Source organism: Botrytis cinerea, chromosome 1, assembly GCF_000143535.2.
Source record: "Botrytis cinerea B05.10 chromosome 1, complete sequence".
NCBI lineage: Eukaryota > Fungi > Ascomycota > Leotiomycetes > Helotiales > Sclerotiniaceae > Botrytis > Botrytis cinerea.
This window is the reverse complement of record NC_037310.1, coordinates 2,867,795-2,887,717: the sequence shown is the minus strand read 5'-3', so window position 1 is coordinate 2,887,717 and position 19,923 is coordinate 2,867,795. Positions and strand designations below refer to the sequence as shown.

Sequence of the window (19,923 nt, the reverse complement as noted above, 5' to 3'; positions counted from 1 at the left end):
CGTGATAGTCAATCCTGATAATTCTACTGGTCCAACAAGGATACACGTGACACAGGGGCCCAAAATATATCCTTATAAAGAGGTTTTGCTGCATTACAAAATAGAAGAACGTCGTATCGGCTCGGAGCAACAATAGTATCCGTGGCCCGATCTTTGCAAACTCTCGACTTAGGTTTCATTTGCAAGAAAAGAGGAGCAGAAAAAAAAAATACTATAAAACATCATGAACTTTCCACTTCCAAGACATCGAATATCTCGAGAGCATTGAAATATACCAAGATAAACGCGGTATATATCAAAATCAAAATCAGACACGATGACTTCATGTTACTTCAGGCTGAAATTGAAATCCTTGACACTTGAATGAATGATTGCTAGTCAGCCCACCCAAAGTAGACTTATACTTGAGGGATTCATCATGTGTTCAAGAGAACCTTTCAACACCATCCCCCATTTCTTGTGGGTGCAACTGACAAGGTGACGGACGTCTCTCAGCGTGGCCGGGTGTTGAAGAATGGACTCGTTGTGGTATGTTCTCGATGCATTGATGAATTGTTTGTGGTGTTGTGCTTTGCATCATGAACATGAACATGAACCAAAGATTACGACGACTAGATATCCCCTCTATAGAACAAATACAGCCTCGATAGCGCGTACCGATTTATGATGACTCGGACAATAGAATATATTAAAGGCACGTCGCTACCCGCGGCTTGTTCGACTTTGCATATTCGTCAAACGAATCAGAGAGTTGCTTTCCCACGATACATCACATTTCTGGTTGCCACCTCTACCCAATTTTGAAATGTGCAGTGTCACCAGCCAACCAGACCCATGGCTGTGAAAGAGAAATCCCTACCAACTTCCCCTTATGCATGAAGCCCATTGTATAATGTAATTTGTTGAAAATCTTCATATTTTTTCTACTCTTCATCGGCTCTTCCTTCGTTTGGCTTTTCATCGATGCTCTCCTTACCCCCCCTCAGCCTCTCGATTGCGGAGGAGGACTGCGAAGGAAGGATACCTCGTATGTGCTGTGGTGTGGTGGTGGTCGCACGTATGTTCCATTCGTTCTCGACACCTTTGGATCAAGAAGCGGTGTAGCAACATACATCCTCACTTACTGTAGGTATTATGATTCCCTCGTAAATATGTACTCGTACATCATCGAAGAACCTCGCACAGTGGAGAAAATGAGATGGAGATGGCGAAAAGCTGCCCAGGGCCAGAACTAACGGCGAGCGAGCCTGAAATGGTACGGCAGACCAGACCAGACCAGACCAGACCAGACAAGACAGACAATTGACAATTGACAATTGACAACAACGATCGATGCACATGAAATTGACCCTCGTCCACGCTCACGGCGAGGTCAGCGATTATATATAGAATATGTGTATAAAAATCTCATATGTATTATGCATCGTGTCACACAAACATAATCATTTAGAAATACATGTCAAAATGCATGCTGTACTACCCCTTCTCCCTCTTCTACCTTTACCTCACATATGAATGTTCCCAAGTCATACCAATCATTATCTGATATCCACACACAGCACGCTTGCCACAGATCTACCTGCCCTACCGATTTCACTTGGGCCTATTAGTTGCCTGTCCGTCCCTGCTTGTACCCGCATCCTCTACGAAGTACAAGTAAAAAGTGGAAACTTCACCAGTCACCGTGTGTTCTTCTTGTCCCATTCGACGACTGCAGGTGTGTGAAGGCGTCCTTGCACAATGCATGACTATAACCGTACATGGCTCGATTAGTTCCATGAAGTATCGTTGGTCAATGTAAACATCCTTTTGTCGGTCTGAATCCATCCTTTGATCTATTCTACAGAACCTCTTCAACCTCGAGACTGATTCACCTTTTCAGATGAACATATACATATATATATATATAAACGTCGAATGTTTTACATCTAGGTATATTGAAGTGGCACGGATAGGGGTCTCGATAAGGGTTTCCTTGGGGGGGGATCAACACTCTCAGCGCAGATACCTGATTGAATGTCTCAGAATTAACGCAGGATACAAACGACCAGGGCAATATTCAACGTGTGACCACGTCCGAAGTTCTTCTCATACCACACATACCATACCATATCATACCCTCTTTGGACTACTAACTATACATTAACTCCCACTTCACAGTACTGTGGAATTGTATCCTCTCAGCCTTGTTCAATCTTCTTTTTTTCCTTTTCCGATATCTCTTGCCCTTGTGCCACGCATTCGAAGCGGATCCCACTTTGCCAGCCCCCCCTCTTCAGATTGCGCTCATGCCGAGTACCTCACAGTTTCGATGAATTGGACATCTTCCTGCCATCACCAAAGTTTGAATATCCACAATGGCAGCGGTTGAGGTTTTGTTGTACGGAGGCGATTGTGGATTGAATACGACCTTTCCTTGGACGATTGGATGGGATGAGGGGGATATTCGCATAAGGCTGAGATTCATTGCAAAGGCTTGGGAGGCTTCGCAAACACAGAAAGATATATTTCATTCGCGATTGGTATGCATACAATAATTTCTATATGGTTTCAATTCGATGTCTGCGACTAGAGCAGACTGGCGCAGTGCAACTGGTGGAATTCATAAAATGGTCGCGAGCACCGGGGGCGAGATTAGAAATAACCCGAGCCCACTGCATACATATATTGAAGTTCAAGCAGCCATATGGAAACGATTCGATTTTCATTCATTTATCACAACATGGCGACTTTTGTGCTTGGGTTATTTTGGTATTTTTGGCATAGATCTCTAACACCGTTTACAGGGCGAGAACCTCCATTCGATACAAGCCAGTTCTTGCAGGGGAATAAATGAAAGATTGAGAACCGCAAGTTTACTCCCAAGGTGGCAATGTTATAAATCTGCACGAGGCGACAAAGAGAACATTAAAGACCTACACGACACTAATTCCCTCGCCAAGTCACAGTCGCAATACTACATTAAACACCCCACCAGTCGAAATTCGCTAGACAGAATACGTGAACCATTACCATTTGACGATCCTAGATTAAACCCCTCGGTCGATTTCAGCTTCCAAGATGGGTTTAAGGCGGCGGGGAAGAAGAGTAAGAAGGCAAATGCTAAGAACAATGCGCCCGTATACAGACTCAAGGAAGACGATGGAGATGATGGCATTAAGAAAAATGATGACGATGGTAATAATGGCGATGCTGGAGCTAATGGAAGTGGTTCTGGCAACGGGGGAGATGACAAAAAGGAGGAGGAGAGGAGAGAGGAGGAAAGAAGAGAGGAGGAGAGGAGAGAGGAGGAAAGAAAAGAGGAAGAGAGAAAAGAGGAAGAGAGGATAGAGGCAGAAAGGATGGAAGAGGAGAGAAAAGAAGAAGAGAGGAGAGAGCAGGAGAGAAGAGAAGCAAAGAAAATTGCTGAACGGGCTACCGAAAACATACCGGACAGCTACACTTTAACGACTAAGAAGGAGAAGAAGAAGAAAAAGGGAAGAAATGTCGAGCCGGAACCAGACCCTCTTCCACCTCCGCCCCCTCCCGCTCCTGAGATAAAGATTGCCGAATCATTTGACGACATTAAATTGGATGATAAGCCAAAGCCTGACCTGAATCTGGACTCTGGTGGAAGCACTGCAAGCCCAAAGTTACCCGGCGTTCTAGGCGGTTGGGGTAGTAGTTGGATGACTGGAGTGTCTAGATGGGGCATTGGGAGCACAACCAGCGCCAGGACACCATCTCCAGTGAACAAGGCCACCGAGGATACCAACAATCCTTGGAGTAATGAACGTGGTAAGCCCGAAAATCAAGGCCTGGGATTAACACTCGGTGCTCTTGGTCAAGAGGAAACTAAACGCAGCTTAACAGATTCCCGAAAAATCGAAAAAAAGCCCGAGCAAAAGCCTGAACCGAAACCCGACCCGATACCAGAAGAAGACGTTGGATTTAGTGTTGGTCTTTCCAAGAAAGAAGAGAGGAAGAAGAAAGTTAGAGGCACCGTAGCTTCAGCGGTAGATAGGTTTGAAGTGGCCCCAAAAGAAGAAGCCAAAGTGGAGCCTCCGCAACCCATCAATATTCCTGCTTCGGACGACGCTGCTTGGGGTGCCTGGGGTGCTACAAGCAAAAAGATGAAAGGTAAAGCAGCCAATGAAACCCCCAAAATCAATGATCCCCCCAAAATGGAAGCCGTAGTCGAGCCTGTTGTGGAGCCTCTCAAAGCGCCTCTTGTAGAAGAGAAATCGCCCGCTCCTCCTCCTGAGCCTGCCCCCATGGAAGAAGCCTCGAACTTTGGAAAAATATCCAGGAAGACCAAAAAGAAAAAGGAAAAACTTGCTGAAACATCAAAACCAGAAGAATCACCTCCACCGGATCCTATACCCGAGCCCGAAAAAGATCTAGAGCCCGACCCTGTTCGTGAATGGGCTAAAGAGGAAGAGTCAATTTCTGCTTGGGGCAATACTAAATCGGGTAAGAAAAAAAATAGGAAGAATACAATTATTGACGAACTACCAAAAGTAGAAGAACCGCCGCCAGTCATTGAACCACCGGAGCCCGAACCTGTGATTGAGGACAGTAAAGAAGAAGAGGATGAGAAAGAAGATGAGGGTGGCTGGGGATGGGGAATTGGTAAAAAGGAAAAGAAAAAGAAGAAAGTCACAGAAGAGCCGCTTCCTCCTATAGAGCCCGAAAGAGAGCCCACACCAGATCCCGAACCTGTACCGGAGCCGGTAATCGAACCAACACAGCCCGAGCCAATCTGGGGACCCAAGTTGTCCAAGAAAGAAAGAAAGAAGAAAGGTAGGAACACTGTTATGGAACCTGAAGTTGTGAAGGCACCAACACCGCCGCCACCTGAACCCGAACAGGAGTTAGAAAACGATGAAACTGCAGAGGAAACTCAAGTGTGGGACTCATGGGGGCTCAATAGTTCTACGAAAGACAAGAAAAAGAAATCCAAAGATGAAATTTCGCCATCTGCTCCAGCGACTGGTGGCTTTGATTGGGGATTTAACAACAAAGAGAAAAATGAGGAGCCATTTGAAGAAGAATTCAAAGACGCAGAACTCGAACCGGCCCCAAAATCTGTTGAATCTGTAGGTATTTGGGGTGCTCTCACCTCCAGCAAAAAGAAGGAGAAAACTTCGAGCAAGGAGAAGGACAGGATCTCTAGCAAGGACAAAGATAGGAAGAAGAGCAAGAAGAGCACCGAAGAACCCAGACCCATTGACGACTATGACGAACCTATACCTGCACCGGCTCCTGACCCACCTCCAGCTGTTATGGACGATTTCAGCTGGGGATTTGCTTCTAGTTCCAAGAGGGATAAAAAGAAGGGGAACAAAAATAAGGAGCCTTCGCCCGAGCCTGAGAGTAAGCCGATATATGAAGCCATAGAACCTGCAGATAATGATGGCGATTGGATGAATTGGGGACAAAATACCAAAAGCAGAGAAGAATCTCTACTCCCTGTTGATGAGTTCGAGGAGCCCATGTCACCTCCACCGGTACCAGACGCCCCACCAGCTGTTGATGATTTCATGGGATGGGGTCTTTCTTCGAAAGATAAGAAGAAGAAGAAGAACCTTATCGAAGAACCTCCCAAACCTGAATCATTCAAGGAATCTAAATTTGATGATTTTTTCAGTCCGGTTTCATCTAAACCAGCAGTCAAACTTAACAAAAAAGAACAGAAAGAGGCGGATAGAGCTAGAAGGAAGGCTGAAAAAGAAGAAGCTGAACGAAAATTGATAGAAGAGGAAGAGGAAGCAGCTAGATTAAAAGCCGAGGAACAAGAAAGACTCGAAGCTGAGGAACAAGAGAAACTTGAGCAAGAACGACTCGAAGCAGAAGAGCGAGAAAGACTTGAAGCGGAAGAGCGAGAAAGGCTTGAAGCGGAAGAGCGAGAAAGGCTTGAAGCGGAAGAGAAAGCGAAGGCCGAAATATCCGAATCAGAATCTGAATCTGAACCAGAGCCTCCCAAAAACGATTGGACTTCAATATGGGGTCTTGCCTCGGGTAGCAAACCAGATAAAAAGAGTGAGAAAAAGAGCAAGAAAAAGAATGTTCTTGAGATTGAAGCCCCACCTCCACCCCCAACACCCCCAGCAGAACCCGAAACAGATAACTTGTGGGGCTTTGGATCTTCATCAAAGAAATCGAAGTCCAAGGAGAAAGAATCTCCACCTGTCAAACTCAGCAAGAAGGAGCAAAAAGAAGCTGACAAGGCGGCTGAGAAAGCTAGAAGAAAGGCTGAAAAGGAGGAGGCTGAAAGAAAATTGAAGGAAGAGCAAGAAGAGGCAGATAGGTTAGAAGCTGAAGAGCAAGCAAGACTTGAAGCCGAGGAGCAAGAACGAATCGAAGCTGAAGAGCAAGCGAGACTCGAGGCCGAGGCTTTGGAAGCAGAAGAGCAAGCTAGGGTTGAAGCCATAAGATTAGAAGAAGAAGCTAAAGCAGCCAAGCCGAAAGTCAAATTGACAAAGAAACAACAGAGAGAAGTCGATCGATTAGCAAAGCTGGAAGCTGAAAAAGAACAAGCTGCTAAAGAGGCCGAAGAACAAGCTGCTCGGGAAGCTGAGGAGGAAAGAGCAAGAGAAGAGGAAGAACGAATTATCAGAGAGGAAGAAGAGGCTGCAGCAGAAGAACTGGAGCGTGTCAAGAGAGAAGCGGAGAAGCAAGCTCTCCGAGAGGAGGCCGAAGCTTCTAGACGGCTTAGAAAGGAATCAAAGTCAAGTAAGGGTAAGAAGTCTAAACACAGCAAAGAGCCAGAACCTCTCCCTCCAACACCACCACCGCCGCCCTCGCCGCCAGTACCAACGAAAGCTCCAACACCGGAACCAGATGAAGACCTAGAACCAACCCAGGAAGAAGTAGATGAAATTCTAGCATTAGGTAGTCGCGCAACAACCACAAAGCCAGCATCTCAAGCTTTTAGTTTTTGGGGGGCTCCTAAAAAATCACCAGTGATAGAGAAGCCATCACCGAACAAGGATAATAGTGAATTTGGTAAGACTAATCTTGCCGAGGCATCCACTAAGAATCTTATGGCTTGGGGCACGGGATCAGAGGAGATTGCGATTGCTGACAAAGCGATGCGCCCAGAAACCTCTTCCAAGAACAACGACACGACAACCAAATGGCCACCACCATCAATAAAGTCAAGCTTATTAAATAAACCAGTTGGAGGTACCATCGCTGATAGGTTAAGAGCATTTGAAGCGAACAAACCCCCTGAGGAGCCTCATGGATCTGAGGAAGAAATAGATGAATATTTCCCAGCACCTTCTCCACCCCCACCTGTTGCGCCGCCCGCGCCGACCAAGGAAGAAAGGAGAAAATCAAAGTCTTCCAGAAGGGACAAGGAAAGGTTGGAAGATCCGGAACTTCTTCCCGGTGCATTCCCGGACTCTCCATACGGTGACGAAATTATTGATATTGTCGAGATGCCAATTCAAAAAAAGAATAGGAACAAACATAGCAAGACTAAGGAATCTTCTAGAGCACCTCCTGTGCCCATTGAACCACCGACACCACCCCCTGAAGTAGAACTGGAACCAGAACAAGACTCGGATCACAAGCCCTCTAAGAAAGAACGACCTCGAGTCGTTCGCGATGGATCTTCCTGGGGAGCGTGGGGAGCAGAGCCTCGCAAGGAAGAAAGGGAGAAAAAGTCATCCAGAGACCGTGAGCGTAGATCTGATGAGCCTCAAATCACTAGAGAGGAAAGAAGATCTACCAGAGAGTCTGACCCTCGGCACTCTAAATCTAGAAGATCGTCTACTAGAGAAGAGAAAACTTCATCATCAAAAGATTCATCTTCGGATAAAGCAGATAAATCCTCCAAGGGAGATAATAGACCACCAGTTTCTAGGGGTATTTCGAATATGTTTGGACCCGCTACTCCACTATCGAGGTCTAATTCAAAGTCTGAAAAGCGACCAAGTGTGAGTAGGACAAGCTCACGCCGACAATCTGTCAACATGGAAAGCTTCAACTATCCAACTCCAATTCCCGATGATTCTCGTGAGCCTCCTCCAATGTCCGCAAAAGCTGCAAAAATGTTTGGTATCGGTGTTCCTGGCAAGCTTTCAAGAAGCAAGTCCGAAAAGACCAGGCCATCACGTGGTACGTAGACCCATTAGGGTACCATAATTATTACTTGTGCTAACTTCGATTATGAAGAAGATGACGTGGTAGATGATGACGTGGCAGATCCTATTCGTCACAGATCTAGTCGCGATAGAAAAGGAAAATCAAAGGTAACTGATGACTCAATGTTTGATGGGCAAGCGCTACCATCTGTACCTATGCCTCCGCCACCCATGGATATACCAATTCGAAGGAAGACCATGCCTACCACAGACTGGACTGCTACTGCTAGAGCGTATCAACAAAGAAGACGAGAAGACGACGTTGACATGGAAGAACAAGGGGGCCCCTCTGGATTCCCAGGTACACCTGGACTTAAAAGAACTGATTCAAGTGCTCGCAAATCTGGGTTGGGTGGCATTTTTGGTGGCGTTTTCGGGAAGAAAGACAAAGAAAAGGATCGACCAGACGTTAAACGTCGAAGCACGGCCCCAGCTGAAGATGAGAACCGTGCATACAGACGGAATGAACGAAAAACTGGACGATCTTCCAGAGATGTAGGTCCCGAAATTGATGTCACGATGACAGGTGCCATTTCTGAGGAAGATCAAGAGGCAAGAAGAGTTCGCCGCGCAAAGAGGGCCCAACGTGATGCCGATAAAAGAGGTACGGGGGATGCACGAGCGGCAAAGGAGGAGCCAAAAAGAGAGCGCCAGCGAAGCGAGGAAGAAGAAGACGAGCGTAGAGAACGACGAGCTGCTAAAGCTAAACGAGAGAAACGACGTGCTGACGAAGCTGCCAAATTTGCTGAACAAGAACGAGAGGCAAAAGACGCCGAACGTGCTAAACGCCGAAGAGCCAGAAAAGAGAGAGAGGCTGCGCCAGCAGACGTCGAGCCACGAGGCGAAGATCTACCGCGTTCTAAACATCGACGCAGTCACAGAGTTGATGACGACGAAGCACGTCCACAAAAGCATGAAGAGTGGGTAAAATCAGATCCTCGAAAATCGCGTCGCAAGTCTGCTCCAGCTCCAGAGCCGGAATTCATTCCTGCAGATGGCCCAGTCTACAGTCCTTCAACGCCCAAGACTCCAGCTTGGCCTCATAACGGTACAGATTCTTGGGTAAGAGAAAATGCGGATGCACCTCCTCCACCTAACTTTCCCACCGGTGAAGCATCCCCTGTTGATGATACAGTTGGTGGAGAGGCTGAAAGAAAACGAATGAGAAAGACAAGGCCAACGGGAAATAATGATGATAGACAACGAAGAAGAGATGAAAGAAGACGCGAAAAGAAGGAGGCAGAGAAGCCTATAAGAAGCTCGGAAGGCAGTCAAGAAGATCCTGTACGAGAAAGCCAGAGAGACTCCGGTTTTGAGACGTCCCGCGCGCCAAGTGCTTCTGGTGGCCTCTTTGGCCGTTTGAAGAAATATGGTGTGTTTTAATGAAATGGAATGATTTTATTACGAAATGAGATATGAAGATACGACCTTCTATGTTATTCTGGTTATGGGAATTGGGTAGTATGAGCGTATGTATTTTAATGTTGTTCTCGTGTTATATCTTCTTGTTATTGTAGCGAGCGAAGAGGCTTTGGAAAGATTTGAATATCAGGGGATTCATCAGGGGATTCATCAGGTCTTGAATTACAAGACACTGATGGTTGCAGAGATGGTCTCGTCGTTCTCTTATACTGTATACCATTACTATGTTTTTTTTTTTTTAATATTTTATACTGTCTGCGGCAAAGTACTGTACACGTCAAGTTTGAGAAATCACCACCAATAAGATATTTTTAAATGCTCTACCAATCCGGGACTTCACACCTTCCAAAATTTTCTACTAAATACTCACTCACATTACAATAGCCAATAGTCAACCTCCAAATCACAATTTCCAACACCGATGCGTACTACTAGTCTGAGCATCATGATTTGATTGAAGAGTAGAAATCGTATCTCATTCTCATTCTCATTGTATCTGAAGTCTATGCTGTCATGTCAGTAAGTCACATGATGCGATACGATTGACACGATTGATGCGACTGATACGATCGATGCGATGCAAGACTTCTTCCTTTTGTATCCCGAGTACTGTACTCCGCACAAGTAAAGCACCTGCCAAAATCAAGTTAAAGGGAACAATTCGCTGAATATAGTAATCGGGAAAGCATGGTGGGTCCCATTCGCACGGGATGTCGGAGTTGCCAATATACGCTTAGCCAAGCTAGGTTATTTTATCCTGTTGAACTGTTGGAATTCCGAGTTTACGAGTGGTTATGAACGATTAACGTTGGTTACTCATGGCTGTTGTTTGGTTACATGTAGAGCCAGTAGATAAGGAGTCTTATCGTTTGAGAGAGTCACTAGGACATTTATCTTCAGCCATATCATACTCGGGTGCTTGGGTGCCAGATACTACGATATGACGTTTCCTTGTATGGTACATCTACGTAGTTCGTGTGTAGTACTGAGGGGAACAGAAGTGAGTGGAGAACGCTGCACACCACCTCTTCTTTTTATCTCGTCCACTTGGATCGAGTTTTACAATCTGATCATGATGGCTCTTTCGTCTATCACGATTTCCTTTCCCTAATCGAGATGGCTCTGTCCACGGTCGAAGCTTATATGCTTTTGGGGTATCAAAGGTATTTCAAGAAGGTGTCTGTGTTTATATTTGAAGCAGATTCTCATCTTCAGCGCTCGGTGTAGCTTTAACGTTAGATTTCAAAGTATACTTCTTCCCAGAGCCATTATCTCGCTTCTTCGTCTATTCATTGAAGGCTTTTCTTACGATATGTTATAGCCTGATTGTATCGCATTTTTTATCCATTTACAGCTGCGTACTTGATGTGTTGACAGTCTTTCTATCAAGTATCCTCTCATACCATCTCCATCTCACCTCAAATACTAAGTGTCTACACTTGTATCTATCACACATTCCAAGCGTACAACGAGGTTCATCTACGTTATTTCCTTCACAACACATCTCACAAAAGTACGGAAAGCTTGACACTTATCGATGGTCTGCAAGTGACACGATGATCGCGATCGATACCTCTTTGATATCCAACCAATGGCCTCTTGGTCTTGGTGTGATAGGCTTCTTACTCACAGTGATTACGCTTATGTATTCCCAAAATTGGCACAAGTCCCTATTCAACAAACTTCATATTAAACATCGACGTGCGTCTACGTCGGCAACACCACCTCGTTCCTTGTCTCCAAGCAAAAAGGTTACCGACAGATCGTTGAATTCCACCAGCAAAACTCCAAGTTACTACGATGCATTGCCTCCCTCCAGACGTTTCACGCTCCCAGATGTTGCGAAATGCATTCCTCCGCGATTCGGCACCATCTTGACCTCGAATAACCCATCAGCTGAACACATGGCAGAGAACAAATTACCCATGACTCAATCTTATACACTCGGCTTTGAAACTCCAAAATATACACCTATGGGGTTTTCCACTCAGGAAATTAATGCTATGGGCGACTTCCCACCTTATGATATCTTAGCCGGAGTTCCATTGCCACAGCCCTACGAAGGATTCAATCCTGAAAAAGCGCTTCCTAGACCATACAGACCTATACGATGGCAATACCACCAGACCATGTGTAATTATAAACCCGAACATTACTCAAAATATACTAACAATGTTTTAGCTTTTCAAAAAATGGAATCTGACTGGTGGCTCGAGATCGAAAATACATATTGTTCCCGCATCGCTGAACGTCAAGGATTATTCAAACAATACGGCAAAATGGTTCTTGATTACCTCCCAGGAAGCGAACTTGTCACCAAAGAACTTATGGAAATGTGTCTGCAATTCTATTGCGCACGCTACCCGGCATATTTCTCCCTTTCGGCCGATAAAAGAACTTTCCACAATGCTCTCCTCAAAACTACAACTGAAATTAAATCCATGCATCCTCTCCACGTCCTGCTTAACAATGTCCCCGAAGATTTCGCAATCGTAATGAGAAATGATGAAGATGGAATGTACTATTTCCGCGCCGGCGTCATCTGCAGTTCACTGGGCTGGAACGTTGCCACTAAAATTGGATTGAAGCTCGATGCTATTCATAAGCCCATCCCAGATTACAAAGAAAAAATGTCGTTTAGTATGGATCGCTTCTTCACCAAAATGTCCGCCGACGCTCCGATTCAACGTGGTAGCTGGGGTCTGGAGATTGATTCTCCTTTGTTTATGCCAGCCGGTCACCCGCATGAGAAATTGAGAGAAATCCAGAAGGAAGGTTTGACTATCGAAGAGTGTAATTTGAGAGTGGATTGGCAGACCTTAAGACGATTGCCGTTGAGTGGAGGCGTGGTGTTTAATTTCAAAGCGCTCTTTACGCCAGTGACGGAGTTCCGGGATGAACCATATATACCAGCATTGCTGTGCAAGATTCTGAAGGAGGGAAAGAAGAGTATGATGGAATATAAGGGAACTTGGCATGTAGAGCATGTTGTTATACCAACGATGGCGATGTGGGCAAAGGAACAGGTCGAGAAGGGATTAGTAGTGCCGCAGGAGGGAGAGGAAACTTGGAAAGAGGAGACGTTGGCTGAGAGCCCATATTTTCCGGGGTGGGAGGAGAAGTGGCATAGGCGGCAAGGATTTTAGTTGGAGTGTATGGAGGATCTGTGGAGCCAGCTCTTTGAAGAAAGTGTGCGGATTTCCAAAGTACCAGGAACTGGATGTTCTTTGTGGGTTTCTATAATTAGTTATGCATTAAAGCTTTAGGATTTACTCGATTGTCAATCCATTTTCTGATACAACTTGAGTGTGTACTTGTGACTACCATATTGATATTGAATGATAGAGTTGCCTCACCCTCGAACAAAACTGATTCATACAGACAAATACGTTCACCGCCAAAGTCTTTGTGGTTCCATATCTGTGGGTTGCAAGATACATACTTGAAAATTTCCGTGATCAACGTGAAGTTTGTCCCAACATCAAATACGTGAAATAGAGTCCACAACTACAAGCGAAGCCGGAAGTGAACGGGTAACAATATCATCGTATTGAGAAACCTACCACCCTATTTCTCAGCGAGATCGAGAGCCATATTCGAAGTTCTCTCTTAGTCTGTAAATCACGGTCTATGAGATAAGTTGACCAAGACTCAAAAAATACCACGGACGTTCTCGATCTGCGAAAATTAATGGTGTTTGTATTCGTAATTTTGGATGGTTTCCGGAAGGAACAGATATTATCAGTCCATGTGCGAGAGATCTCCTCCATATTGACAGAAGGTGAGTAATCATTAATCATCTAGCGTAAAATCGATAGGCGTTGGGAAGATTCGCATCTGGGCTAATATGTAAAATAAGATAGATAGATACTTTGGAGATGGATGTCAAAAACAACTGGTGGCTGAGAAAGCGTCGGTGGATTGTGTGTGCGTTTGGGAGCGGGAAATCGCTAAGAAAGGGGCTGGATCCATGAATGGATACATATTTCTAGATTCTGCGTGGTTGCACATGAAGTACGGAGATATGGGATCTTTCTGGGGTTGGTGAGAAATTGACTGGGTTTCTAGCGTGGAAAGCTTGAGGCAAATACTCAATAGGAGTTGTTTAAAGATTTCCTACCGTTGTGTAGCAGATGGTTCTCAACTCGTATTTTCTCGCTCCTGATGGTCCCAAGTTTTCCAGCAGGTAGAAGGCGTGAGATCAACACCGCCCAATATGTGCGAAAACCTCGATGGTTTTCCGCACATCTTTATTTTATATACCGAGGAATTTCCCAATGAGGCCTGCTACCTCTTCTCCCCTCGTAAGCGGGAATTCATGACCCGCATTCTCGATAACTTTCCAGGCAATTCTTCGATCAAACGCTTCAGCCTCATCATCTCTACTTCCAAATCTTTCTCCCACTACCATGTTTAAATCTTCTCTCAACTCTTTTGCTACAATAACATCATCGTCTTCTCCTACTATGATCAATATTTTCTCTCTCTTGTGATGCTCTTTTTCTTCTTGCTTTTCGCTTCTGCCCCAGAGACTCTTGTATGTTTCTTCGCGCCCGGAAATCGAGGCATGCATGATGGAACTCGCAAACGCATTTGCGTATCCCCGATGCTGCGTCGTTTGCCATCGCATTACTTGTCCTACGGTTATGTGCGGTAGCAGGGATGATATGGGTGTGTCATCGAATGATAATCTAGTATCTGAGCTCGTTGAATGAGAAGAAGCAGGAACCGCGGTTGCGAGTTCCGAGTCTACTTGTCCTTGATTCTTGTATTGTTTATCCTCGACCTGCGGATCAGAGGTTTGCAGAGAAGTAGGAAGAGGCGATGGAGAATTTGGCATATTATCATATGCACCACTAACTCTCCGCCTGAGAATCCACGCCCATAACCCATCAGGAAACCACCACATCCTCATCATCTTCCCCTTCCAACCAAAATGTTCCTCTCTGATCAACCCCCCTGGCGCCAACAAAACCACCTCCCTCACCATCCCGGGAAACGCCACCGCGAAATCCGCCGCCACGCCTCCACCCATCGAGAACCCAAGAATGTGAAACCCGTCCCCAACCCAAGCCAGCGGGGAGGAAGTAAGAACTAGTAAAATTTGCGTCGTGTACAATCTCTCATCATGCGGCAAATCGCTCACACCATCCGAATATCCTCGCCCGAAAAGGTCGAAAAGGAGAACTCTGCATCCGTGCGTGGTAGCGAGGGCAGTAGCGAGCGAATGGAGTGCAATACACGGTGTGGAAATTCCATGGACGAGCAGAATTTTCGGGCCGTTCACAGGTCCGAATTCATATGCTCGTGTATTGCCATACTGTGCTATTTGTTAGATCGTGTAATGTTACAGGAGGGAAATGGTTTGAATTGAGAGTTACGAACGGGACTGGGGATGTCGCGACCGCCGGGATATATATCCGGCGGGTAAGGGAGTGTGGATATTTCTCCGTGGGTCAATGCAGTAACTTGGGGGTTTAGGGGACTAGGAATGATTTGAGACTTTGTTTTTGCGTCTACTGTTGATTTCGACAAGATAGTTTTGGTGGCGTGTGTGGTGGGACACGTATCGCGAAGTGTCAGGAAAAGCAACGAAGTGGTAGCCAGGCCGGCAAAGAGAGATATGGGGATACCGAGGGAGTGGCTTGGTACTATGTTCACGAATGTGTTGTGTATGGAGTTCAGACTTTGGGGAAGGGTGCCCGTGGAAAGCATGGCTTCATAGATACAAGAATGGATGATTTTGAGTGTTGGTGTCAATATCGATTTTCGTACTGGGGCGCGCGCTGTGTTATCGAGGGGTAAGCATGTGCCGGACGAGTGGGACTGCCGACGCAGTTCCGAGGGGTGGACATGTCACGTGGAAATTATTGGTGATTTTGTTGGATTTGGTCGTCTTCAGGTATGTTTAATCGGAGAGAAAGACAGAAAAGGGATCATTTGTCATAAGGGGTTGATGGTTGGGGGAGTTGTTGATCAAAATGGGTAGTAATGGTTGCAAAGAAAGAGAAAATTGGCTCGGGATACTTTATGCTACTGGTTCTAGGAGAGTCCGTCTACTTCAAGGAGCATAACTAGATGCATCTTGGAAATCAGGGCGTTGGCTAGAACAGCGAGGAGTCGCTCATACTCTAGGTAGCACAAAATTTCTGATTTTCGCCAGTTGAGATCCCTGTGTATTTGAATCTTATGCTTATAAATATTCTGCTTCCTTTCTTGACTGTTAGTCTTGCAATCTGTCAGTGTGGTTATTATCTCACGCCGGATGCAAATTTATTAGTGATATGTAACAGACATGGATAGCTGAATCATGTGACGATAGTTGAGCCGTTCTAAAATTGCACCTTTGGGATTGCTATGTGACCCCAATTTCACACTTTCCAATCGTCTCATCAGAAGCATGCAAGAAGCCAAGGTTACTTAGAACAAATGAGCACAGCAAATGAGAACCTGATACAAAAACAAGGGAATTCGTTCACGATTTTCTTCTCAAATACCGTGCAAGATTTGCAATATGCCGGTACTTCTAGTGAACTTCTTGACCAACCAATGGAAACACATGAGCGGACAACTGATCTTCATGATATGCATTGCATACATGTTTCCATGTATACCCGTCCCATGATCTGATTCCCTGGAGCCTAGGTATAGATTATTTTACCTAGGTTCTCATCTCTTGCGGCAACGGACCGCACATGCAACATGTACGTGATGCTAGACATTGTCTCTTTTAGCTATCTGATTTGAGGAAAAAGAAATCGATCAGAGAAAGGATGGAGGGAGGCTAAGAATGGGGTCACGCAGGCTGCGGCTGGATGGGTGGATATGCAGAGCGAGACGCTACTGCGAAATTGAGCGGGCGGCAGGATCTGGAAATGGAGAGAAGGATGGATGGATACATGTGATATGACAAGGGATGATTATGTTTCTAAGGCGGATTAGAAATGGGATCGGGTAGGATGGGATAAAATGTTGTCAGATAGGATAGAATAGGATAGGCGTGAAATTTGAAGATTTATTTTTTGATAAAATCATGAGGATGTGAGGAAGAAGTCAGCAGATGAAAGTACAAGACATTTATTTATCTATCCATCCATCTATCTATCGATCTGATTGTTGAATGGATAAGAGACATAAGACATGTGTCGTATCGGGGAGATGGGACCAAGCTGACTCATACGCGTAAAATGTAACGCGAGACCGCGATTACACGCGTTTTGTTTTCCTTGTGTGCCCCTCTATTTAGGAAATTGCAAGACCACCAAGTGGACTTTATGATGACAGGGGATCAAAAAAACGATATTCACGACTTTTCAGGGATGAAGAAGAGTCTGTGGGCTTATGTTGAAAACCGTTTGACATGCGAGGATGCTTGAGGTTGTGTGCAGGAGCTACATCGATCATAGATAAGAAGGAAGGGGAAACTTTGTAAGGAGAAGAAGGGTTTTCCCTTCAATTGACCCCTCATAACCTTAATGATATGTGATGAATGTTTTTATCAAGAGAGAAACCATTGAAGAATCAGGAGCCATAGCAAGAAAAAGTTGATAGCCATACTGTAGCCACACGCTTGACTAATTGAGAGGCGGCATGGAGTAGACGGAAACCCCTGAATATAAATTGACAGTAGAGGGAAGGCTAATGCTGCAGGAAGGGTACAGACCATTACACTTATTAGCACACAACGTGTTCGTACGAAGCGTATGTTGACTAAAGGGATACTAGCAAAGACGCATTCCAATAGACGTTTGGATTTCACATGGACAAATTGGGATACGATGGAGTGAATCGTGAAGGGCAAAGGGCGTATCTAGGTAATCATGACCTGACCGCCTAACTAATCAATACTTCAATTCTTAGCAAGACATCGAACTTTACCTCAAAAGACTCTTTGGGGAAAGGGGGGAGAAGAGGGGGAGAAGCTTCTTCCCGAAGTTTGGTAAATGGCGCGATAGAATATAAGTTAAATGGGAACCAGAAAGGAGTTGCTCGATTTAATTCCTGTGTTAGCTGAGTTTGTATGAGCTGCAGGAAGTTTGCACTCCAAGCTTTGCAGTTCCATCCAGTAAGAGTGATAACGAGATGTTGTGGAGAGGTTGTGGAACAGTGTGATGTTGATGCCGTACAGTGGTACAACTTCCAAGCGTGGGTTTGAGTCTTGAGTCTTGAGTTGACTCGGGGTGAGTGGCAAGGGGTGTAGCATAGAGGAAAGGAGGGTACTTTCGTATTGTAATGATGACTTCTTTGGAAGCGAGGAGGAGTTGAAAGATTAGTCAATAGAAGGGGAAAGATAGGATCTATCTCGTCACCCCTCTTACCGGAGGGCTAGGTAGTGGTAACAGTGCTTGTGCTTTTCTTCCCTTCCTCCTCCTTCCCACCGATTTTATCATCAAGAACCGGAAAGGGACTGATGAGTTTGAGTTTCGCCATTTTCCTTTGATCCCTGTCTCAGGTGTTAGCGTATTTAGCGTCTCCATCCTCTCCGTAATCCGTCCATGTTCTACTGTCTAATGCAGCATTGATCACACGTTCACAAGCTCAGACATCCCTGTCACAATTGTGCCGGTCGTGATCAATCATTATTAACGAGCCAACATAACCAACATAACCCACATAACCCAGCTATCCGCCCCGTTTGTTCTCTTTGGCCCTCTTGTTCGTCCTTTCTCGTCAGATAGCAACGGAAACGATCTTTCAAAACGGTCGAATGTTAACAACCTAATTGCAAATACCACGGCACTCTCTTGGTCGCATACGAATATTAACGCTTTCAACGATAAAAGAAAGCGCCGCGAATCTTTTGATATCCTTTGAAAGAAAGAAAGAAACCATTACAAAGCTTCGACGCTTTCCGGCGCATTATTATTGGGCGTCGGTCGCAAACCAGCACTTTGCTTTTTTGTCTGGAAAATAAACAAATAACGCTCAATTGTTGCCTACGACATTCAATTTTCACGATACCACCAACGTCTCGAGAACATTCAAATTTATATTGTGAGATCACAATACAGTAAAAAATGCTATTGCCGTCCGCGTTCGCCTGTGGCGATTCATCCCAAGCACTTTCCCAACCGTCTCGAAATCACAACCTTCTATTCGCATCACCACCTCTTTCTCCTTCTCCTTCACTATCTCCCACACCTACTATCAGCAATCTATTTCAATCATGTCGCGCTCTGCAATCTATGCTCACAACCCCGACACAATTGCCTTCACCACCCACACTGCATGCAGAAATTCCTTCTTCGCCTCCTCCTGGGACTTCCCATCCGAGACTTAGATTGCGCATACCATCTACTGCAAAGAGAGTGGTGCCAGAAACTGGCGATAGGAAACGCATTTCAAAACGAACGCCGAGAGAAGTCTCTAGAGGAATCAACAAGAGGAGGAGGGAGACAGATGATGATATGATTTACGAGAGGATGGATGGCGTCTCGGAACAAGAGCACGAGAATTCAACACTACGTGCTCCCAGCACACCGAAACGTAGGCGGAGAATTGCGCCGGAAGTTTTACCGCTAGGGCTAGAGAGAAGCGATTTCCACACGCTACGCTTAGCCGAAATGGAGAACCCTGAGCACGAGGGCGCGTTTGTCTTTAGTGCTGGGGGTGATTCACGGCATCTTGAGAGTGAAGCACGAAGAAGTGGGGAGGAGGAAAAAGATGCCGAGAATTGGTCAAGGGAGGAAGATAGAATGTTAGTGGAGTTGGTGTTGGAAAAGCTGAAGCTGAGTAAAAGCGATTGGCAAGATTGCGCGAGGAGTTTAGGGAAGGATAGAGGGAATGTGGGGAAGAGGTGGAAGAGTCTAATGGGTGCTGGGGAAGTGGGTTTGAAGGGAAGGAGAAAGACGAGGACAAAGTTGCATTCGACTTGGAGTTAGTCTTCTTCTGGCCGTGAATATTTAGACGTTGGAAAGGGTCTAGTGATTTAAATACTTGCAGTGTGCATTCGAACTGATGGGAGAACATAATTCATTTCATAATACAGGTGTATTAGGATTGCGGAAGGATATTAGCGAATTGGAGTCACATGTATATCTACAAGCTCTCGATGCTTTGATCGGAAAGGGCGGAGGTACCTTGAAATGGCGTTCAGCCACAGTATTAGGCTTGGAATGGGCGGAATTGCATCGGAGTTATGGTTAATTGGTCTATTGGTTGTTAGCTATTGTGCATGGCATTTTGTATAATGTGTATCATCTCCTTGAGAGTTTTGAACATGGCAAGATCTACGTTGGATCATAATTAGAATGTGAGATTTTATACTCTATCTTCAATGCCCTTTTCATGTCTGGCGAGTTGAGATGAGATGTGATGAGATGATATGAGATTTCGCAATGTTCGAAATTCAAGCAAGTTCAAGCTAAAT

At 45.3% G+C, this 19,923-nt stretch overlaps 4 protein-coding genes across 7 annotated transcripts; 3 read left to right on the top strand and 1 right to left on the bottom strand.

The window, feature by feature from the left end:
• Positions 1 to 1,832: 1,832 nt before the first annotated feature.
• On the top strand, positions 1,833 to 9,972 carry BCIN_01g08210 (hypothetical protein). 4 transcript variants are annotated; one of them, XM_024690745.1, is made up of 6 exons: positions 1,833 to 2,522; positions 2,787 to 3,777; positions 3,853 to 4,119; positions 4,336 to 6,987; positions 7,084 to 8,106; positions 8,164 to 9,972. In XM_024690745.1, exons 1-6 carry the CDS (start codon positions 2,358 to 2,360, stop codon positions 9,513 to 9,515), a joined length of 6,450 nt encoding a protein of 2,149 aa, XP_024546513.1. In that variant the 5' UTR covers positions 1,833 to 2,357; the 3' UTR covers positions 9,516 to 9,972. The 4 variants fall into 4 exon arrangements, with proteins under 4 accessions (XP_024546513.1, XP_024546515.1, XP_024546516.1 ...); XM_024690746.1 differs by having other exon boundaries at positions 4,336 to 8,106; XM_024690747.1 differs by having other exon boundaries at positions 3,853 to 6,987.
• A 695-nt stretch (positions 9,973 to 10,667) lies between these two features.
• Positions 10,668 to 12,909, top strand: BCIN_01g08200 (hypothetical protein). Its single transcript, XM_001560962.2, has 2 exons — positions 10,668 to 11,687; positions 11,736 to 12,909. The coding sequence occupies exons 1-2, from the start codon at positions 11,111 to 11,113 to the stop codon at positions 12,698 to 12,700; spliced, it is 1,542 nt and encodes a 513-aa protein (XP_001561012.1). The 5' UTR covers positions 10,668 to 11,110; the 3' UTR covers positions 12,701 to 12,909.
• Positions 12,910 to 13,265: 356 nt separating this feature from the next.
• BCIN_01g08190 (hypothetical protein) lies at positions 13,266 to 15,325 on the bottom strand. The gene is made up of 2 exons (XM_024690743.1): positions 14,940 to 15,325; positions 13,266 to 14,874 (listed from the first exon to the last, which is right to left on the bottom strand). The coding sequence occupies exons 1-2, from the start codon at positions 15,267 to 15,269 to the stop codon at positions 13,810 to 13,812; spliced, it is 1,395 nt and encodes a 464-aa protein (XP_024546512.1). The 5' UTR covers positions 15,270 to 15,325; the 3' UTR covers positions 13,266 to 13,809.
• A 2,862-nt stretch (positions 15,326 to 18,187) lies between these two features.
• Positions 18,188 to 19,905, top strand: BCIN_01g08180 (hypothetical protein). The gene has a single exon (XM_001560964.2). It carries the CDS (start codon positions 18,572 to 18,574, stop codon positions 19,433 to 19,435), a length of 864 nt encoding a protein of 287 aa, XP_001561014.1. The 5' UTR covers positions 18,188 to 18,571; the 3' UTR covers positions 19,436 to 19,905.
• Positions 19,906 to 19,923: the final 18 nt, after the last annotated feature.

Coding starts and splice junctions, on each gene's coding strand:
- BCIN_01g08200 (XM_001560962.2), top strand. CDS start 11,111: ATGATCGCGATCGATACCTCTTTGATATCCAACCAATGGCCTCTTGGT. Junction 11,688..11,735: donor GCAATACCACCAGACCATGT/GTAATTATAAAC, acceptor ACAATGTTTTAG/CTTTTCAAAAAATGGAATCT.
- BCIN_01g08190 (XM_024690743.1), bottom strand. CDS start 15,269: ATGCTTTCCACGGGCACCCTTCCCCAAAGTCTGAACTCCATACACAAC. Junction 14,875..14,939: donor GTCGCGACATCCCCAGTCCC/GTTCGTAACTCT, acceptor CAAATAGCACAG/TATGGCAATACACGAGCATA.
- BCIN_01g08180 (XM_001560964.2), top strand. CDS start 18,572: ATGCTATTGCCGTCCGCGTTCGCCTGTGGCGATTCATCCCAAGCACTT.
- BCIN_01g08210 (XM_024690744.1), top strand. CDS start 2,358: ATGGCAGCGGTTGAGGTTTTGTTGTACGGAGGCGATTGTGGATTGAAT. Junction 3,778..3,852: donor TCCTTGGAGTAATGAACGTG/GTAAGCCCGAAA, acceptor GCAGCTTAACAG/ATTCCCGAAAAATCGAAAAA. Junction 8,107..8,163: donor AAAGACCAGGCCATCACGTG/GTACGTAGACCC, acceptor TCGATTATGAAG/AAGATGACGTGGTAGATGAT.